This window comes from Naegleria gruberi, assembly GCF_000004985.1.
Source record: "Naegleria gruberi genomic scaffold NAEGRscaffold_82, whole genome shotgun sequence".
NCBI classification, from domain to species: Eukaryota; Heterolobosea; class Eutetramitea; order Acrasida; family Naegleriidae; genus Naegleria; species Naegleria gruberi.
Genome location: NW_003163245.1, coordinates 71,577 through 92,038, shown reverse-complemented (window position 1 = coordinate 92,038; position 20,462 = coordinate 71,577). Strand labels below are relative to the sequence as shown.

At 33.9% G+C, this 20,462-nt stretch overlaps 10 protein-coding genes across 10 annotated transcripts; 5 read left to right on the top strand and 5 right to left on the bottom strand.

Annotated features, from left to right (window-relative positions):
• Window positions 1–254: 254 nt before the first annotated feature.
• On the top strand, window positions 255–878 carry NAEGRDRAFT_75596 (uncharacterized protein; the record flags this gene model as incomplete). The annotated part of the gene is made up of 1 exon (XM_002669449.1): window positions 255–878. One exon carries the CDS (start codon window positions 255–257, stop codon window positions 876–878), a length of 624 nt encoding a protein of 207 aa, XP_002669495.1.
• A 202-nt stretch (window positions 879–1,080) lies between these two features.
• Window positions 1,081–2,577, top strand: NAEGRDRAFT_75595 (uncharacterized protein; the record flags this gene model as incomplete). Its single annotated transcript, XM_002669448.1, has 1 exon — window positions 1,081–2,577. The coding sequence occupies one exon, from the start codon at window positions 1,081–1,083 to the stop codon at window positions 2,575–2,577; it is 1,497 nt and encodes a 498-aa protein (XP_002669494.1).
• A 2,084-nt stretch (window positions 2,578–4,661) lies between these two features.
• Window positions 4,662–5,680, top strand: NAEGRDRAFT_54190 (uncharacterized protein; the record flags this gene model as incomplete). The annotated part of the gene is made up of 2 exons (XM_002669447.1): window positions 4,662–5,273; window positions 5,369–5,680. 2 exons carry the CDS (start codon window positions 4,662–4,664, stop codon window positions 5,678–5,680), a joined length of 924 nt encoding a protein of 307 aa, XP_002669493.1.
• Window positions 5,681–5,981: 301 nt separating this feature from the next.
• On the top strand, window positions 5,982–9,661 carry NAEGRDRAFT_59934 (FH2 domain-containing protein; the record flags this gene model as incomplete). Its single annotated transcript, XM_002669446.1, has 4 exons — window positions 5,982–6,233; window positions 6,305–6,493; window positions 6,573–6,904; window positions 7,090–9,661. The coding sequence occupies 4 exons, from the start codon at window positions 5,982–5,984 to the stop codon at window positions 9,644–9,646; spliced, it is 3,330 nt and encodes a 1,109-aa protein (XP_002669492.1). The 3' UTR covers window positions 9,647–9,661.
• A 210-nt stretch (window positions 9,662–9,871) lies between these two features.
• Window positions 9,872–10,528, bottom strand: NAEGRDRAFT_75593 (uncharacterized protein; the record flags this gene model as incomplete). Its single annotated transcript, XM_002669414.1, has 1 exon — window positions 9,872–10,528. One exon carries the CDS (start codon window positions 10,526–10,528, stop codon window positions 9,872–9,874), a length of 657 nt encoding a protein of 218 aa, XP_002669460.1.
• A 464-nt stretch (window positions 10,529–10,992) lies between these two features.
• Window positions 10,993–11,340, bottom strand: NAEGRDRAFT_75592 (uncharacterized protein; the record flags this gene model as incomplete). The annotated part of the gene is made up of 1 exon (XM_002669413.1): window positions 10,993–11,340. The coding sequence occupies one exon, from the start codon at window positions 11,338–11,340 to the stop codon at window positions 10,993–10,995; it is 348 nt and encodes a 115-aa protein (XP_002669459.1).
• Window positions 11,341–12,224: 884 nt separating this feature from the next.
• On the bottom strand, window positions 12,225–13,854 carry NAEGRDRAFT_59933 (uncharacterized protein). Its single transcript, XM_002669412.1, has one exon. It carries the CDS (start codon window positions 13,825–13,827, stop codon window positions 12,271–12,273), a length of 1,557 nt encoding a protein of 518 aa, XP_002669458.1. The 5' UTR covers window positions 13,828–13,854; the 3' UTR covers window positions 12,225–12,270.
• A 280-nt stretch (window positions 13,855–14,134) lies between these two features.
• NAEGRDRAFT_75590 (uncharacterized protein) lies at window positions 14,135–15,418 on the bottom strand (the record flags this gene model as incomplete). The annotated part of the gene is made up of 1 exon (XM_002669411.1): window positions 14,135–15,418. One exon carries the CDS (start codon window positions 15,416–15,418, stop codon window positions 14,135–14,137), a length of 1,284 nt encoding a protein of 427 aa, XP_002669457.1.
• Window positions 15,419–16,027: 609 nt separating this feature from the next.
• NAEGRDRAFT_54185 (uncharacterized protein) lies at window positions 16,028–18,862 on the top strand (the record flags this gene model as incomplete). The annotated part of the gene is made up of 1 exon (XM_002669445.1): window positions 16,028–18,862. One exon carries the CDS (start codon window positions 16,028–16,030, stop codon window positions 18,860–18,862), a length of 2,835 nt encoding a protein of 944 aa, XP_002669491.1.
• A 76-nt stretch (window positions 18,863–18,938) lies between these two features.
• On the bottom strand, window positions 18,939–19,979 carry NAEGRDRAFT_75588 (uncharacterized protein; the record flags this gene model as incomplete). Its single annotated transcript, XM_002669410.1, has 1 exon — window positions 18,939–19,979. One exon carries the CDS (start codon window positions 19,977–19,979, stop codon window positions 18,939–18,941), a length of 1,041 nt encoding a protein of 346 aa, XP_002669456.1.
• Between the last annotated feature and the right edge of the window lie 483 nt (window positions 19,980–20,462).

Here is a 20,462-nt window from a genome sequence, read left to right as displayed (position 1 = left end):
ATGGAGCTGTTGCTGAATGGGGAGTAGATACAGTTGCTCAGGATGATGATGGAGCTGTTGCTGAATGGGGTGTGGATGTGAGTTCTCAGGAATGGGGAGCTAGTGCTTGGGAAGTGAGTGATAATTGGGGAGAAGCGAATGCAGCATTGGAAAATGTTCCAGAATTGGGTGTTGAATATATTGCTGAATTGGAATATAATGATTCATTGGCTACTTTATTGTTTAACTTTGTTGGACATGGTAATTATGCAAGTATGTTGAAAAAATTGAGAAATGGATTGAAGCATAGTTTACATGTTAAATTTGAGGAGAAAATTGATGCTAATAAGGACAAGTGGAGTCAAGTCAAAGTTCCAGGATGTTTTGAAATTGGAGTTTTCAATTTCTATATGGATAATTACTTGTATTACGATACAGAAAAGAAGAAATTTTCTGTTTCTAATTATGAATTTAAAGATAAGAGCATGATAAAGGTTATAACTCCAGTACAAGCTCATCCTCCTATTGGAGAATGCATCATTTCGGAGGGTTGCAGTTTCAGAATCATTAAGGATCCAATCATGTTAGAAAAGAGTAAGGAAGAAATAAGACTACGACAAGATATTATCAATAATTATTGGAATATTTACACTGCCACAGATATTAAAGATGATTATGATGTAAAGCCATACTTTGATATGAGCAATAGAATAGTACTGAACTATGATAATTCAATTTCAGATTTATTTCCTTTCATGGATTTACCAGATGATGCAGATAACAAAAACTTCTTGTATTTGGATGGTAATAGAACAATTAATGGATGGGAAGGAACTATATATGGATACAATAAGGATTGTTGCATGGGTGTCGGGAAATTCATATTGAAGAAAGCATAAGTTGACCACTAAGGTTGACAAGTGCAATTAAAACCAACTTTCAAATGTCAAGGATGGACACAGATATCATTATAATAACCCAAGCAAATATTTGAAGCATTTTTAATTACTTTGGAATGTAACATTTTTGGATGTAACATGATTAAACTATTTAAAAGAAACTATTCTTATCCGAAACACGAAAAAGATTTTGTGTTAAAAAATGTCTCATCCTAGCTATGCTGGAGTTGTACCATTCCCTTCCTATAAGGGTTACATGCAAGAGAATTATCTTTCTTCTGAACATTATCCTAATCTTGCCAACTTGCGAATTGACCAAGCGGTTTCGGATTGCAAAAAGAGTGGAGTTACAATTTGTCTAGGATGCAATACAGATAAAGACGCGAATGACATCAAATGCTTCATCGTTAAAGGTCCCGGTCCATTCGTCATTGATTTAAAAATCAAACAAGTATTCGAAACTTTTATCGAATCGAATGGAAATCAAACATTTTCATGGAAAGATGTCAAACACATGGCCTATTCGCAAGGATTTCTCTTTCTATCAACAGTTTACAAGAGATTACTTGTTGTTTCTCTCAATAACACCAACTTAATGGATCCTCTCTTTCGTCTAAATAATTATTCTCAATTTGGAAAGAATTTCACACAAATTGGAATCATGCAAATGAAACTTTACAATACCAAAACACAATGTCCATTGTTTGAAGTTGAAGAGGCTAGAAATTTGGACATCATAAGCATGGGAGCAAATGAGCCAGCTCTATTTCTAATACTTTCTGATGGAAACCTTTACAGTTTAGGATATAATTATGATGGAGCTGCTGCAAGAGGTCAGAAAAATGTGCAAACCGTTGTGAATCTTGGCGAATGTGAAATCAAGCTCCAAAGAAAGTGCCCTAAACCTTTCTTTATTAAGGTTGTTGGATTTTATAGGAGAGTTGTTGCACTTTCGAATAGTGGCACAATTTATGTTTGTGGTGAGAATGCTTCTCAATATTGTGTTTCGAAATCTTCTGGAGTTTATCCAAACTTTTACATGTTCAAGCAAATTGAGCTATCAAATTCTGTCAGATGTATTGATGTTGATTTTGGACATGATGGAATTGTGGCAACTACTGATGGTTATGGAATTGTTAAAATTCAAAGAGGAAATATTATTAAAGCTCGTGGAGTGGAATCTGAAGATGATGAGGAAGAAAGTTTAGAAGATGAGAGTGAAGAAGAAGAAGAAATTGAAGAAGAAAGTGAGGAAGAAAGTGAAGACGAAACTCAAGAAGAAACTCAAGAGGATGAAAGAAAAGAACAAATTCAATTAGATAAAGAAGAAAATGCTAAAGAAGAATCTTGCATTGAAACTCAACGAAAGATTGTAAAATATTTGCAAGTTGACTGTTTATTGGTAACAGTTTACAATGACAGTTCAATTGATGTGGATGATAGAAATAAGCACATGACCTATCCGTACAAATTCACTTCACCTGTATGCTATCCTTATGGAAAAGTATTCGAAATCGATTGTTTGATGTGGCAAGAACAACACAAAAAGTTTGCATTTTTCTATTGGAAGTTCAATAAGGAAGAATATTCGAAGGCTGAATTAATGGCAAAGAAAGTGAAATCTTGTTATGAAAAGGGAATATTTAGTGATGTTTCAATTGTTACACAAACTGAATCTTTGGGATTTACTTTCGAATAATATCTCTTCAATTTTTATTAAAAAAGTGCCATAAATGCAAACACTAAACAAACAATGACCAAATTGACCAATCCAAATCTCACAGCAGGTACATCATTTGTTTCTCCAAACCATTTCATCCCCTTTCTTCCAGTTTTTGGATATTCATGAGTAACTGTCAAATTGTGAATTAACACTTCAGCATAATTACTGGACTTTCCACAAGAAGTTCCTTCGTAGGCGCAATTGGATTGCGAATAACAACCTGCCTTAAAGTAAGCTCCCTTATAGGTCTTGGAAACGGAATAAACTGGGGTATTCATATCATTGTAATAAATACTTGTAGTTCCATTTTTGGCTTGAATCTTAATTTGGAATCTTGTTCCCAAAATGTAATTTTTTGTGATGGTTGTGGTTCCAACATCTTGCACATTAATGTAGAGTTTAGTGCCCTCCAAATTTATGGTCACAATAAATTCGTCAGCATCATGAATTTGACCAGCAATTAATTTGTTTCGAATAGCAGGAAGTTTCGTAATAGTTTGATCAATAATCATCGTATGAACACCAACACTAGTATTCCAACTAGCTTTTACAGAACTAGGATTAACAGAATCCATTTCTCTAAGCTCACTTCTTGGATAATTAGATCCAGAAGTTGTAACAGTTTCGTTTGTAATGACAACTCTGAATCGAATAGATGTCTTGTTTGGTCCAACTCCAAAATAAGGATTTAGAATGTATTGGTTGAGAGTTGGTTGGTAGATTTCAATGGGATCACCGATTTCACCTATTGGAAGAGTTAATTTCCAACTGGTAATGTTGACAACTTGGGAAGGCCAAGTGGCAGCTGACATTTGGATGAAAAAGAGGAATAAACACAACAGAGAGGCAAATAATCAATTTGTTTCCTTGCATGTTTTACGTTATTTTTTGTTAACAATGTTATTCGAAAGCTTAGCTAATGTGAGCTGGTTTTATACGAAAGTTACCTTGATGATTAAAGAAATTGTGTTCTATTAGTAAATTTCAACATTTTGGAATAGTGTGTTAAAGTTTCGAAAACTAAGTTTCCAATAGAATATCGTGTCATTTAAACTTGTAGATCTCTTCGTACATTGTATTAATCGTCAAACGACAGTTTATTTGTTGATTTGTGATTAGCAATGTGTAGTTTATGATTTGTGTAATCAACTACGGTTTTTGTTAGTTTACAATAAGAATGGTTTCGAATAAAACTAACCTTTTGTAAAGAAACATATTTGTGAAGCTGTGGAACTGTAAGACTTTGAATAAACTACAAAATTACCAAAACGAAACCAATCAGCAACCATACTTTCCATTATTGAACCTCATTTCTTTTTGACATTAAAAAAAATGTTTCTATTAGATTCCTACCGAAAGCATCATGCATTCGAACTCATTCAACAAGGAAAGGTGGAACAACTTTCCCACATGAAATTAAACCACATCATCAACCAACTAAATGATAAAGGTCATTCGCTTTTATACGAAGCAATTAAACATTTCGGAGGTGACCTTTCGATTATTCATAAATTATTAGAATGTCCTGATTTGGATATTAATTTGGGATGTGATAATGCCTATTCAACCAAAACTCCACTCTATTTGGCCAGTAAAAGAGGTCACGATGAAATTGTCAAGCTGCTACTTTCGTTCAATAATTCGAATCACATTCAAGTGAACAAATTTTCAATTCAAATTGAAAGAGTAAGTTTCTTGTCAATTTTAGTGAATTTTAATTTGTAAATTTGACCATTATTCAGATTGTAAGTAATTTTCCATTTAAAATTACAAAAATTTTAAATTTCCAAAAGAATGATGTAAAGAAGGGACAAGACGAATTTAGAAAATCGAAAAGTGATTTGAAAATTCATGAGAAGAAGCATAAATCTGAAGGTGATTTGATTTTTCCATGTGCCAAGACAGCTTTGTATGTGGCTATTGAGAATGGTCATTATTCAACTGCTGAGATTTTGATGGGAAGGAGTGACATTGATATTAATAAGGGATATGCAGGATATTTGACATTTGGGACATCGAGTGTTTCAGAATTACATGGCAGGTCGATACTGTTTCTGGCAATGAAGAAGGCGAGCAAACACATTGTGAAATTGATTTTGAAAAAGCCAAATATTGATACTAATTTTGGAATTAAGGAAGTTTCAGAGACGAACCTATTTGAAAAGTTTCCACATATTTTGAGAGATAGTTTGGATAAGATTGAGCACATAACACCACTGAGAATAGCTCTGGATGATAATCATAGTATGGACATTATTGGAATATTGTTGGAAAACTCAAAAACTAATCCAAACGAATGTCAATCGTTTGTTCAAGTTTGTAAATCTGGTAATCTTGAAATGGTGCAGCTATTTCTGAATAATCCAAACATTGATATCAATCAAGGTTGTCCACTTGCTTATTGTTTAGAAAATTCTGAAATTCTTTCACGTTTCCTTACGAATACAAATCTTGATTTGAATATTGAAGATGGGTTAATATTGAAAAGCGCCATCAAATTGAGTAACCAAACCAAATTTGAAGTAATCACTAAATTACTTTCTAGAAAAGACTTGGATGTTAATAGAGGTTTCGTATTTTATGAGCTTTGTTCGAAAGGAGATTTAGAAATTGTTAAATTATTTGTAAATATGAGAAAGGACTTGAAACCAGACCTGTTAGGTCCTCCTATTGTAAGTAGTCCTCTATTCATTCTGTAAAAATTCTAACTTGCCCAGAAATATGTAAGTTTCAAACTAATTCCTATTCGATTCCAATAACATACCAGAAACACACAGGAAGTGAAGGTTTCCTCGATGTAGAATCTCACAAACAAGCAATCAACTTCCAATTCAGACCCATCGAAATATCATACATGAACAATCATGAAGAACTAGCTCAATATCTCATTGAAAACACACGTGTCAAACCTCTTGACATTTCCAAACTTTTATTTGAAGATGAAAACGAACCAGGATCATTTTATAAAGTCAACCAAAATGGAAAACGAGAATTGAGTAGTGGAATTTATGCTTTGTGGACTGACGATGATGAAGATAAATCTTCAGTTTACAGTAGTGGAAAGTTGTCTGATTTTTGAGTTTCGAATAAGATTTTATAAAGAACAAGATGCGTGTGGAAAGGGTTGAATACATAATGACTAAATGAAGATCTTAATAAAATAGTGGCTGTAGATAAGATTCGTTCTTGGTTTCGAATAGTTGGGGATGATGTTGATAGGATTGATGATAGATGTTGACCGAAATAGAAAGAAATCGTTTCATATCCACCAATCACCCTGTCAAATTGTGCTATCACCAGTGAAAAAATTAACGCAACAATTTCGTTAATGATAGTTTAGTCTATTTTCGAATAATTTTAAAAATTACTAGATCGTCATCATGGTTAACGAGCAAGATTCTGAACAACAACAACCACAACAAAACCGTAAAAAGTCTTCTATGAAGAAGTTCTTTTCCAAGCTTTCCGGTAATTCGAATAACGATTCGTCTAATTCTTCTTCGAATCCTTCAAGCCCTTCTTCATCACAAGAATCACTTTCAGGTTCTCATCATCAAGGATTAGGAAATTTTGTCAAGGAAGCCATACCAGATGATGAAGAAGAAATCAACAGAAGATTTATGGAAGCAGTTGTATGTAAACTTTGTAAACTATTCGAAAATATTTAATTCTACTGATTAAATATCTAAATTGACCATAAAAGGAACAAATTGGTATTCAAAATGAAGCCAAACAAATGTTCATTAGCAAACACAAGACAAAAGAAATGAAATGGGATTTCGTCCAATCACTTCGTAAAAATCAAGATACTTTCAGTTCTGATGAGAGAAATAAGGTTGATTATTATATTCACTGTTTGCAAAAGAGTGCATCAGTTGTGGGTCCATCCATGGTAAGTATTTTTTGATATATATTGTTTTGTAACAAAAGAATTTGTTTGATTTGTTTGATTTGTTTTAAAATTTTAATAGGAAAAAATTAATAGTGACAAGTCAATTGAAGAAATGATTAAAATAGTTCAAAAATTGACAGTTCAACTTCGTTCGCAACCAATTACTTGGTTGGAAGAGTTTATTCGTCAAGGAGGATTGTATCAATTGACTTGTTTGTTGGCTTGTACCATTAATTTCTTTTCCTTGTTTGGAAATTATTCTACATCGACTGATAATGGTGGAAATGGTGTTCATCAAACTAGTTTGAATAATGTTGAACAATTACGTACAAGTATTTTAATGAGTTTTACAAGTTTGCTCAATGTGGATGCTGGTATTAAATCATTTTTGAGTCAAAGAGATTCAATTAGGTAAGTTTCTGAAAATATTAATGGAAAGTTTTATAATTTTCATATAATTTTACATTTAATTGAAATGAAACTTAATTATCATACAAATTTGTTAAAAACAGAACTATGGTACTTGTATTAGATGGATCTTCACTTAAAAACAGATCAACCATCTTGTTATTACTTGCTCTCTTGTGTCATCACAGTGGACAAGATGCATTTGAACTCATTCTCGATGCTATGAATCATTACAAACTCGTCAAGAGAGAAAAGAAGAGATTCCAAAATTTGGCTGAATGGATTTTGAGTGAAAATAGTTATGCAAGTGGAACTACAGCCACTGGAATTATGTACACTGGTGGAGGACATGGAAGAGCTTGCACTGAATTTCGTGTCAATGCTTTAATGTTCATTAACACTTTAATGACAACTCCTGACGATCCAAAGATGAGATCAAGGATTCAACAAGAATTTATCAATTTGGATTTGGAAAGAGTTTTGGATACTATCGATTCTGCGGATCCTGATTTGCAAATTCAAATTAACACTTTCAAAGATGAAATTAATCAAGAAAATGTGAATAGATTCGAACAATTCAAGACCATTGTAGATTCAAATCCATCAGAATTGACAGAAATTATTTTAGGACAATTATCTGAAATTTCTCAAAAGTACTTTACAAAAATGTTGAATTCATTCCTTTCAATTGCTCAATCCTATGAAGATACCCGTACATCCATTGTTTCACGTGCTTCTATTTGTGTTGATAATACAATTCAAGAAGAAAATTGGCATGTTTTGGCTGGATTAGTTCAACAAATTGTTGATTCTGTCGATCAGAAAGGTCGTCTCAGAAATTGGGGAGAAGAAACTGAACGTTTAAAGCAACAAGTCAAAACTCAACAAACTCAATTCACAAATATGGAACAAAAATTGAAGGCAGAAAAGGAAAAACTCGCAAAAGCCCTCAATGAAGGTGGTTCTATTGATGTAAATGATTTTGAATTGTTGAAAGATATTGTAACATCAGTAACAACTAAAACTGTTTCTGGATCATCCTCCTCACCATCACTTCCTGTTCCAACAGGAAAGCCACTTCCAACCATTCCAGGTAAACCAGTCGAAACAACTATTGAACAACCAGTTGAACAAGCTATTGTTGTGCCTTCTGTAATGGTTCCTCCTCCACCAATTGGAACTGGATCAGTTCCTCCTCCACCAGGAACAATGGTTCCTCCTCCACCTCCTGGTGTTGGTGTTCCACCTCCTCCAGGCACAGGTATTCCAATGCCTCCTGGTGTTGGCGTCCCACCTCCACCTGGTTCTGGAATGATGCCTCCTCCACCTGGTATGCTTGGTGGTGTTGCTCAACCAGCACTTCCAGCACTTCCAACTTACAATCCTAGTGCCAATTTGAGAAATGTTCATATTGATCCAATCAATAAGAGAGTTGTTAAGGATACCATCTTTATCAAGAAGGGAGTTATTGAAAGACTCAAACAAATTCAATTGGATGAAAAGCGTATTGAAGAATTGTTCACCATCGAAAAGGATCAACACAATAAGCCATCTCAACAAAGTGACAAGCAAAGCAATGAAAAAATATCATTCATCGATGCTAAGAGATCTTACAATATTGGTATTCAATTGGCTTCTATGCGTTTGCCAGTTGATACTATCAAACAAGGAATTATTGCACTCGATGAAAAGGTTCTCAACAAGAATCAAATCAATATTCTGAAGAGCATTGTTCCAACAAAGGAAGAATGTGATGCCTATGCTTCATTTGAAGGCTCCATTTCCCAATTGTCAGATCCAGATTGTTTCTTCTACAAGGTTAAGGATGTTTCCAAAGTTAAGGAAAGAATGGACGCTTGGACCTTCAAGTTGAGATATGAAGATGATTTGTCCACTTTGAAACCAGATATTGAATGTTTGAGATTGGCAACTATTGAACTCAAGGAATCTAAAAAGTTTGTCAAGTTCCTTGCTGTTGTCTTGTCAATTGCCAACTATTTGAATGCAAAGGGTAGACAAAAGGATCAATATGGTTTCCATCTTTCATCTCTTCACAAGATGAAGGATACCAAATCCAAGTCCAGTGATGGCTTCTCCTTGTTGCACTACCTTGTCGAATACATTGACAATAACCAAAAGGATTTGTCTATGTTCTACGATGATTTGCCAAATGTTCCATCTGCCAAGAAGGCCTCAATTTCTCAAATTAAGGAAAGTTTACAAAATATCAGATCTTCATCCAATGCTCTTGGAAATGTTTTAGAAGCTTTGGAAAAGGAAAGACATGAAGCTGATCAAATCAACAAACAAGATCAATTCATTGAAAAGATGAAACCATTCTACGAACAAACCAAGACTGATTTGGCCATGCTTGAAGAGAAATTGAAAAAGACATTGGAAGGATTGGAAGAAATTGCCATCTTGTTCGATGAAGACAAGACCATGGTTACCAACAAGCCAGAAGATTTCTTCACTAAACTTGACGAATTCTTTGAAATGTTCAAGTCAGCTCGTAAATATATTCAAGAGAGAAAGAAGAAGGAAGAGGAAGCTATGAGAAAGAAATCTGTGCAACTCAATGCCAACAGTATTGGTCTCAAGCCAAATGAAAAGGGTGTATTGGAAGGTTTGGAGAATTCACTGAGAGATGGAAGTGCTTACAAGAAGCGAAGAAGTTTGAGAACCAATGCAGGAGCCCTCGCTCAGGAATTAGGATTTAAACTCAATGACCAACAAAACAAATAAACTGTAATTTATTATTATGTAAGTCGACTGATTGACAGTTCAGCTATCACTATTAAAAAAAGACCTTATAATATCAGATTCCTCATTATTTTCCAATTCTCTATTGATCCATTGTAATCTTTCAAATATGCAGGATTTAATGTCAGCCATAAGCGAATCCACAAATTTCGTTAAATATCTTAAATCCTCTCTGTCCATCTCTTCCATTCATCCTGACAAACATGTTTACAGAATAAATGATGGATCTGTATGGAGTGGAATATCAGTCTTTTCCAAGCTAAACGACCTCACAGCACTTTCCACTTCTTTCGTATCTAGCTTTAAATAATCAGACAATTGAGTATACAGTAAGGAAACAACCTTATCTTGAGGATTCTTTGTGGAATAGGTTCCAAACACTTCACAAATCTCACCTAGCAGTTCAATATTTACATCTCCTCTCAACAACCCAAATGCCTGATCGAATTCTCTATATTTGTTGTTATTTTCCTGTTGTTCCAATTCATAGAGCCATTCGTCATCATTTACACGATTCTCAGCAAGTAATTGATAAATCACTTGACGATCATCGCCTCCATCATCCAAACTCAATTTCTCACTATCAAATATTGATTTCTTCTGCATGAAATGCACAGCTCTTGTGATGAATCCTGTTTGTAATGGCAATGCCAAGGATTCATCTGTTAAAATTGAGGTTCCAAAATAGGCACACAATGCAGCCAATCTCAATGCATTACTCGAGCATGCACCAATTAATGCTGCAAATCTCACTGCTGAAGTACCAACATTACCTACGAGACATTCTGATCGAGAAACTCCAATGCCATACTCAATTTTTGGCAAGTTGACTTGTTCTTCAAGTTGTGAATTGACTGATTGCATTTGTTTATCCAACTGCAGTGCACAGAGTAGAGCATTTCTTTCAACATTCATTCCAACATCAAAACTAACCATTAGAACTTTTGGTGTAATAATCGAACATCTTCCTTTATATTGTCTGCTGGCACTTTGAACCTTTTGGAAGAGTAATGTAAATACAGCAAGCAAATCAGCAGTATTCGGATACGATTTACCATCAAAATTTCTAAATTGAATGATAATTATTGTTGTAATGTGTGAGGTTAGTCCTAGGCCTAAATTGTTCGACAGCTGAGGTGAAAATCCAACTGTTCTCTCTGCATTAGCGTCCTTAACAGCTGCTGCACCTACTGAATTATTTACACTACCATGATCACTAACAGAATCATGATGATTTACAGCATGTGTCCCTTCCAAAGCAAAGGATTTTCTTGACTTTGAGAGTGCAACCACAACTCCTACCTTACTCACTGCCTTTCTTAATTTGTTCACAGAGGAAACTGTAAGCATTGGATTGATGGTGATGAAGATCCTGTGCCGGATACATTTGGATTTGGAGGAGGAAGTCCATTGATGGTCATTGTGGCCACAGCTGGAGGAGGTTGAATGGAGGGTGGAATGGCCAATCCTCCACCTCCACCATTGTTTGCTGCTGATGAATTAGCAATGGAAGGAGTTGGTATTCCAGCAGATGATGCAGAAAAGATGGATTTTCTCAATTGCATCATGTGTAATTGTTTTCGTTCTTCTTCCCTTTGTTGTTCCTCAAGTTCAGCTTCATCATCATCCGACTGCCGAGTGATGGATTCGGGAATGAAAGGTCTAATATCCTTCATTAAATTATTCAAATCGAAAAACACAGTGAATAGTGGAATGAATTCATACAAAATGGATTTGAGCTTTTTCACAGAGTCAAACCTTAATGTTTTCATGCGAAAGAGTTGTCGAGTTAATTCCGTGATGGGTTTCCTTATCAGAGTGGACACTCCCAGAGATGTCAGAATGGAAAATACTATCAAAGATACGACGAATGTGCACCACACGACTATTGAGGCAATTCCCATTGAAATTTCAACTTGTTGTGAAGACAAAATCATTAAAATGATCCAAATGATGAGGCATGTTATAAAGAGAGAGATCACCAGAAATGAGATGAGCATTGTCTTGAGTGAACAGAGTGAGTCTACGCAGAATCCTCGTCCTGTGTGAAAATTATTGCCACCATCCGATGTGAGAGGTTCTTCGGAGGCCTTAATATTTGATAAACGACTGAGAACTTTATGACTCGTAACGGCAAATGATGAAGATGTATCGACATGTTGTTGTTGGCCCGAATTCACAGGCACTATCTTCTTAACGGACATACTTAATATTTACTAAGGTGTGATTATTCTGCTTAATAGTTTAACTAGATGATTCATCAATAAAACAATTTTGTGTTGGGTGAATGTTGTGTGTTTGAGAGTAGCTCTTTTTTTGCTGATTCGTAATTGTGGCGAAATAGCAATAAGGTGCACCAAAACTGGTCGCACTACTGAGCTTGCTCGAGCTGATGTTGGAGAAAATTGAGAAATGGCAACAGGAGTACCCAGTTTGGATGTATTCATCCTAATAAGTGTAATGGTGGTCTAGAAAGTCTTATCTCTGATTTTCTGTATTCTCTCCTGTATATTTGCTTAATTGTTTATAAGCTCTCTTTGAAAAGATCAAATTTTTTGTTAATTGAGTTCCCTAATTATTTATTTACAAATGTTGTCAAATTATATTTACAATTGAGTTTGAGTTTCTTCCTCCTTCATGTACATTTCAAAATTCTTGGAAGATTTGACAGCTGCATCCAAAGTTTCATTTCTCAAAAAGAAACCTTGCAAATTGGCCATTCCGAAACTATATTCTTTCATATTTTCCCACATTTCGTCAACTTTCTCCTTAACATATTCCTCAGGATAAAAGTTTTGAGTCATTTTGTAGAATTGATGCTTTGTGGCAAGTCCCAAATAAATCTTTCTATCAATTCTTCCATTTCTAATCAATGCAGGTGGAAGTTTCTCCTTAAAATTGGTGGTCATAAAGACAATTCTCGATTCTTGAGATGAAATACCATCCAAACAATTCAAAATTGTGGAAAATGTACTTTTGGTATTGGTCTTGACAACTGATCTACCGTGTGAAACTTCATCTGTGGCAGAATCTGACTTTTTCTCATCTTCTTCCTTTGGAAAGATTGAATCAATATCTTCAAAGACAAGAATTGAATTTGGAGGAACTGTTGAAAATAAGGAATTCAATGAAGTGTCATTGGTTTGAGAATCTAAGGTAAATACACAAATATTCATATTCAAACAGGCAGCAATTGATGAGATGGTCGTTGTCTTACCACATCCAGGTTCTCCATAAAGTAAATATCCTCTTCTGTATGGAATTCCTCTATCTTTGTACCATTGCTTTGATTTTAAGAATTTGGAAACGTCATTGTGTAAATCTTCCCAAACTCCTTCATCGAGAATGACAGTATGTTGAGCACGTTTCTCCTTGAAAGATGCCAAAACCCATTGGGAGAAATAAGGTGTGTAAATTGTGGTCTTTTCTCTGGTCATGAGAGTATGGACATAGAAACAGTCACACAATAATTCACGAAATACAGAGTAGGCATTCTCAATAGATTGAGGATAGGTTGGATTAAAGGAGAGGAACTCTTTGGCAACTCCTGCCTTTTCCAACATATCAATTACTGAATTACAATTGTTCACTCCATCTTGACATGGAAATAAAAATTTGATAAGGTAATCAGTGAGGAAATGTCTTGGTTTCCAAATGACAATATCTTCACGAGTTTTCTCCTCTGTGTTGTAGGCATTATTATTTTGATTGGTATTAATGGAAATGGAAACTATGAGTGGTTCAGAATTTCTGTACAAGATGTGAATTCCATAACTCGGAACAAAGTTGACTTTCAAATTGGAAATCATTTCTGAAATATTTGAAGTGGCAATTGAGTCTTCTTCCTTTGGTTCATTTGTTCTATTAACTCTAAGTTTGGTTGTTTTTTGGAATGGTTTAACATGAGTACTTCCATTTTTGGTATAAGGATGGTGTGAGAACCACAAACTAAACCAAGCATATTCAATGCAAGTATCAGACAAATTCAATTGATAAAACATCCATCTAAACAATAAATTGCCAAAAATCATTCTTGCATACCACAAGAAGAAAGAACCCAACATTCCAATAAGTGAAACAATCATTATTGGATATCCGAATAAACCAACGGACGAATCCGAGCCAACAGAATTGGCCAACTCAGCAACATTTGATAGAAGCATCTTTACTGTGCAATTTTCTAATTAATTAATTGTGAATTTTTTTTTGAACATGAATTGAATGAAATAAACGCAAAAAGTTCTATTTATAGTTTTTGTAAAGTTTCCAAGGAACCTGTTGTTAAAAAATGTAACCTTCATAAATAATTCAAAATGGTGAATTGTCTTATGATGGGAGAGTGAAGTATTGGCAGTGTTCGTTGAAATATTATAATATCTAGAGATAATATATCGTTTATTTCAGCATCCCCACAAATGTCTATTTCTTTACAAAAATATTAATCTTTCTGTAAATACTAATCTAGTCTTATTAGTGCATGATAGCTCCGTGATATTCTTCACTCAATCTCAGTCGATACAATTCCTGATCGAATTCAGTGAAGAATCCATTTGATTTGACAGCTTCGATGAAATATTTTGATTTGTCTGAATGAATGAATCGCTTAATATTATGATATTCGATTACAGAACCATCCATTCTAATGAATTTCAACACCAGTTGTTCAGTCAAATGTTCATATGGAAATGAAGATGCCAAACGCACATTGTATTCAATAGATCGTTGTAGCAAATCCAAATAGTTAGCTCTTTTGGTGATTAAAAAAGGATCTTCAGAAAATCTTACTGCCTCAATCAAGGTTTCATCCGAAAACATTGATAAATCTACAAATCTCAAGTAATAATAAGGAACTACTTTAACCACCTGATTCAATATTTCTGGATCATGTTTGAAAGGAGAAAATTCAATAACTCTTCCATTATTTAAAATAGCTGCCAAATTAATTGTCCTGTTATTCATTAGTGTTTCTGGTAGAAATTTCAATATCATTCCTCTTGTTGATACTATATCCATCACAAATTCATAATCATTTTTCAAACTTTCAGATGCAAGATTGAAAAAATTCGAATCTCTGCAAAGAGCCAATGAGATAATTTCCTTATCAGAAGAGAAATGAGGAGCCACATAATTGTAAGCAGTACCATCCTGCTTAACTGCCTCCAAAACTATTTCCCTATCTCGCTTCAATTCTTCAGAGGCATAGTAAATGGCAAGGCCTGAATTTTTCACAGCTTGCAAAACTAATTCCTTATCATTTTTCAGTTCCATAGAGACGAATTTCAAATAATCTCCATTCTCTTTGATATATTCCATCATGAGCTCTTTGTTATTCGAATATTTCCTTGACCATGTTCTTGGAATATTATTAATTCCAAAGAGTTTCAAATAGGTCCGTAACCATACAATATCATCTGATAAATCCTCAAGGTTGATCTCATCACTATAGTGATGAATAAATACTTGATTAATTAAATCTCTTTCGAATTTCAATTCATTTGGAATAAACTCAATGGCTGAAGGACAATTTTTCAGAGTTTCCAATATTATTTCTCTATCAAATCTCAATTTTGCATTAACATATTGAATCACCATTCCGTTATGTTTACAAAGTTTCAGCACCACCTCTCTATTTCGTCTCAATTCTACTGATCCATGTCTAAAATAAGAAACATTGAACCATGAAGCTTCCACTATAAATTCATCATCAAATTGCCTAACATTCGACCTGGGATATTTCAAATTTCTTAAATACATTTTACAAAGTTCTGTATTTTTCCACGTTTGTGGATCAAAATTAAAATTGCTAACTTTGTTTCGTTTCAAAAATTCTTCAGCTAATTCTTTAGATTTCAATAAATTCATCAAAACATTGTAATAATCACTGAAATGAACGAAATATGAGTAGCAGCTAATAATAACATCGTTATCATTCTTTAATTCATCCGAAAGTAGACGAAAGATCTTTGCCCTTGCAATGGACTTTTGGTTGATGACAAAATATTTATCTTTTGCAAATTCAATGGGAAACCAATCTTTACAATTCCTCAAATTTTCCTCTCTTCTTTTCAAATATTTCATTCTTCCTAATTGTTGCTGTTGGAATTTGCATCGGAGAAATTGTTGAGTTTCTATTCGCTGATCTAAAAAATCAATCAGCAAAACTTTTACCGTATCATGTTGAGTCATTTTTTATCAAGTTTATTTGAAATCACCAATACTATTTAATTTTCATTGTAAACCCATTAAGATATTTAATATTAAAAAAAATGCAAAAACGTGAGACATACACTCCCACAAACACGCACGCGGATTGTGATGATGGTGCAACTCTGAAAACAACCCAAAAACACAAAACACAAAAAAATGACTAAATTTAATCTTACGGATGTGATGAACTTTGTTTTGGAGAATCAACATAATCCAGCCTATGCGACTGCACAGGTACAAACTCTGAATGATGGTATTTTGCAGAGCAAGTTGGTGGATTCCGTGATGATTACTACTCGTAATACAATATTCACGATACAGAGAGAAGATATTTTGAATTTGTACTTGTTCGGATCAAAGTTGTATAGAACGTGTGATTGTCAGGATTCTACCTCTGATTATGATTTTATCATGATTATTAAATCGGAAAAGTATTATTTTGATGGATCAATGTTGATAGAGGGAGATTTGAAATGTAAAGATGATAGTATTGAGAATATCAATGTGAATATATATCATATGGATTATTTTCTAAACTTGTTGAAGGAACAATATATTTGGGTGATTATGTTGTGTTATTTGAAAATGCCATTCAGTGACAGAGGTGAATATGTATGGAAAGAAGAGGTGGACTTGGTAAGGAAATTCTACTATCCATTGAGATTGCACGACAACTATTCAGACAATAAGGATGAGATGGATGGTATTGGTGGATTCAATTTGGTCAAGTTTAAGAGTGCCACACTCACTGATATTTCACACCACGTAGCAAAATCTAAAAGATTGTGGAATAACGATGGTGATTTTAGAAAAGGAGCAAAGAATCTCCTTCATGCAGCTAGATTTTTGGGCCTGTCAAGAGACATGCTTGATTTACACGAAAGATCAAACTCTGAAATTATAGATATTATTGAAGGAAAAACAAAGGTAGACAAACTCTTGATTAACTTTTCATTTGCTAATGAAGAGTGGGAGTTTATATTGAAACCATTCAGTACCATTGTAAAAAAAATTGAGGAGATGGCTGACGAATCTACAGAGAAATTATTAGAAATAGTCAACAGTGAGATTGAAATTTCAGAAAACAAGGTTTACTTGGATATGCTTTCAAGATTAAAGCTCTTGATTGAAACCAATTTTGAAAAGAACCTATTGAGAAGCAAGACGTATGAAATATTGGAAGTCCACTACAAGGATAGAATAAGTGAAGAAATGCACTATCTTTTCCACTTTACATACATTAATTCTAACCTCTACTCTGAGAATAATGACTCAAGCGATAAATTGGTGGTTAGAAAAAATGTAAGCAGTTCAAAATCTATCAGAGGAAACAGAAGCAAAAAGAAGGTTCACATTCATTCCAATTATGACAAGTACTCTCAAGTTGAAACTCCAACCAGAGATTTCTCACAAGTTTTGAAATATATTGAGAAGAAAGGCATTGAAGCTCTCAAGAGAGATTTTTCATTTTCTCTTCATCATTACAAAAACGGAAGTACAGAGCTTGTATTTTGTGTTGCTGACAAACAGCACTCACCAATCTGGGTACAATATACCACAACGGAAGAGTATTTAATTGCCAAGAATGATCCAACCCAAGTATCAAAGGCCATGAATAATGAGATCAATGTTTGCCAATACTTTGAGAGTATTGTCTTGAAGAAATTGGAAAATGACCAGTATGAAATTGTAGCACTAAATCACAGACCAATGTTCAATTTGTTTATTGATGACGGCCTTGACAACGATTTGATTGTAGGAAGCACAGACTTGGATTTCTCTAAAGGTACATTAATTATGGAGAAATTGAATGGAATAGCCATAATAGTCTTTTCTTACATGAATGAAGGCACAGGAAAGATGGATTGGATGGTATTCAGTCCAGATGTTCAAAAAAAGCAACGTTTCACCAAAGATTTGAACTGGAACTTGGGGGTCTACAAGAGAATTGACTCTCTATTCAGTGAAACTTCTCAATCAATTGGAGGCATTGGTGATGAGGAAGAGATGGAGCAAAAATTTATTACTGACCTTTTTTGGAAAACTTTAGAAAAACAAAATGGAAAAATAGATTTCAAAGAGAATCAATGTTATGTTTTCGAGTTGTGCATTGTAAGCCACAACCAAACAAGAAGTGAACAAGAAAAATTATTGAAGAGTTTAAAGTTTCAACCTGTACAATACGATCAGACTAAACTCTTTCTTCACGGAAGTTATTCCTTCATGAATTCAGGTAACAGTATCAAGTCAGAAAATATCTTTGCAATTTCCAAGGACATTAATATTCCAACACCAAATGTGCTCAACGAAAAATTCAATGAACTATTTGGAAATAGACAGGAAACTTTCGTATTGGACGTAAGAGAATTAGAAGATAATTTGAGAACCATGCTAAGAAGGCACTTACATCCTCTACAATGTGAAGGTTTAGTTGTCACTGATCAGTACAATACTTCATTCAAACTATTCCAAATGATTAGTCCTCAAATTTTAAGTTTAACTGAGATTGTGAATATCAATTTTCACACCAATAATGCCAATTCCAACAAGAGATTCTGTTTCGATTTGTTGAGAATTAACGAGAACTGGGGAAAGGAACTTTCAGAATTCTTCAAATATGACAAGCAAAATATCAGTGCCCAACACACAATTTGCGTAGATGGCATAAAATTATTTAATGAATCATTAGAATACTTTGGAACATTATGTGAAGAATCAATAGAATTATTCATGGAATGCAAACAAGTGGAAAATTCAGAAGGTCTCACAAAGAACCTTCTAAAGAAATCATTTGTCGATAACATCGATAAGAGGTTCTCAAAACTCAAATTCTATCTAGTTTTCATTTGGGATTATTGTCAAGATAATTATGAACGAGAGAGGCTATTGGAAGGTATAAAAGAATTTTGGAGTTACAGTATCCCAAAAAGAGTCTCCTTAATTGCTCAATTAATGTCAAAGCATGGTAAATCTCACACCCAATCCATCTAATAAATCTTCCAATCACGTGAGCTAACAACTTGGTCCTTTCACTCTCAAAAAATAAGGTCATTGACATTGAAAGAATTTAATCTGTTTCTCGTAAATATTTTGCACAAAGAACCTTACTTGTTTGCCATAATTCATCCTGTATAGATATTTCATTAGCAAGAGGATTTGTTTGCTTTTCTTTACAGTCTGCATAATATGCACCTCCTCTCAGTTGACTTTTATCAGCTAGGGCAACATGGAGAGTGGTCTGAGAACCATGAACCAAGTCCTTTCCGAAAATTCTACCCACAGTGCCAATAACAAAACTCATCAGACTACTATAACGACCAATTGATGAGGTCACTAATCCTGGATGGAGTGAATAAGAGGTACATCTATCTAGCTCATCCTTAGATTGCTCAGCCAAAATTCTGTCCAGCTTTTTTGAGAAGAGAACATTTGCAAATTTGGATCTAGCATATAAATAGTGACTTGGAACGTAGTGGCATGTATTATTGTAAACCTCGTCCAGTTTAAAAGTTTTACCATAATAATTTTCATGAGCTCTAGATGCAACAGTTATTACTCTTCCTTTGGAATCTTTCAACTGGTCAATTAGCAAATTAGTAAGTAAAAAGTGACCCAAATGGTTGGTTCCAAAATGAATCTCAACATTTTGCTTACTCAATGCATGAGGAACATTGGAAATTCCTGCATTATTAATCAAAATATCACATCTCTTAAATTTCTCCTTAATTTCATCAGCGAAATGTTTCACCGAATCCAAATCATTCAAATCCAATTGCATTACATAAATATTTCCCTTACTATTATTTTGATTATTCTCCTCAAGTGCAACTTGTTCCAAAATTTCCCTTCTCGTCGCTTCTCCCTTCTTCAAATCTCTCACTCCAATGATGATGGTACCATTCTTTGCCAATAAGGATTTACATGTTTCATAGCCAATGCCATTCTTTGAAACACCAGTAATGACAATTACATTATCTTTTAAATTTGCATGTTCCATAATTTTTGGGTCAACCATGGGTCCATTATAATAATTTCTGAGAGGTTTGTAGCCAGCAGCAGCAGTAGCAGCTCCAATAACTGCAAAGCCACTCAAGAGAAGTTTTTTCATTTTTTTTTGAAAAGAAAATTCCGAATACTTTTTCGATTAATATTTAAAATAATATTTTTGGACTCCAAATATGGACAAATTGACTTTCACAATATTTTTGAATTTAATGAAAATAACATTCCGACAAGTTTGTAAATAATTTAATAAATAATATTTATTTTAATGTCCAAATATGGATAAAAAGACATTTTTCAAAAATCAACTGCCAATCAAAAGTTATTCTCTCCAAGAATAGGACTCTGCGCCTTCCATGTACTGGTAATACTGGTAATAAAAATCAAAGTGGACAGTAAATCATCACTAGCAGCATATTTTTATTAATGACCAAAAATGGAAGTAGTTCATTCCAAGAAAATCTCTGAAAATGGAATTTGGATATATTCAAATAACGATTGAAAGAGTTCATTCTATTGATTAACTTTAAAAAATAATGTCTGGATCAATCCAAGCATCGTTTACACAGGAGAGAGACACATTAGTTAA

Coding starts and splice junctions, on each gene's coding strand:
- NAEGRDRAFT_59933 (XM_002669412.1), bottom strand. CDS start 13,827: ATGCTTCTATCAAATGTTGCTGAGTTGGCCAATTCTGTTGGCTCGGAT.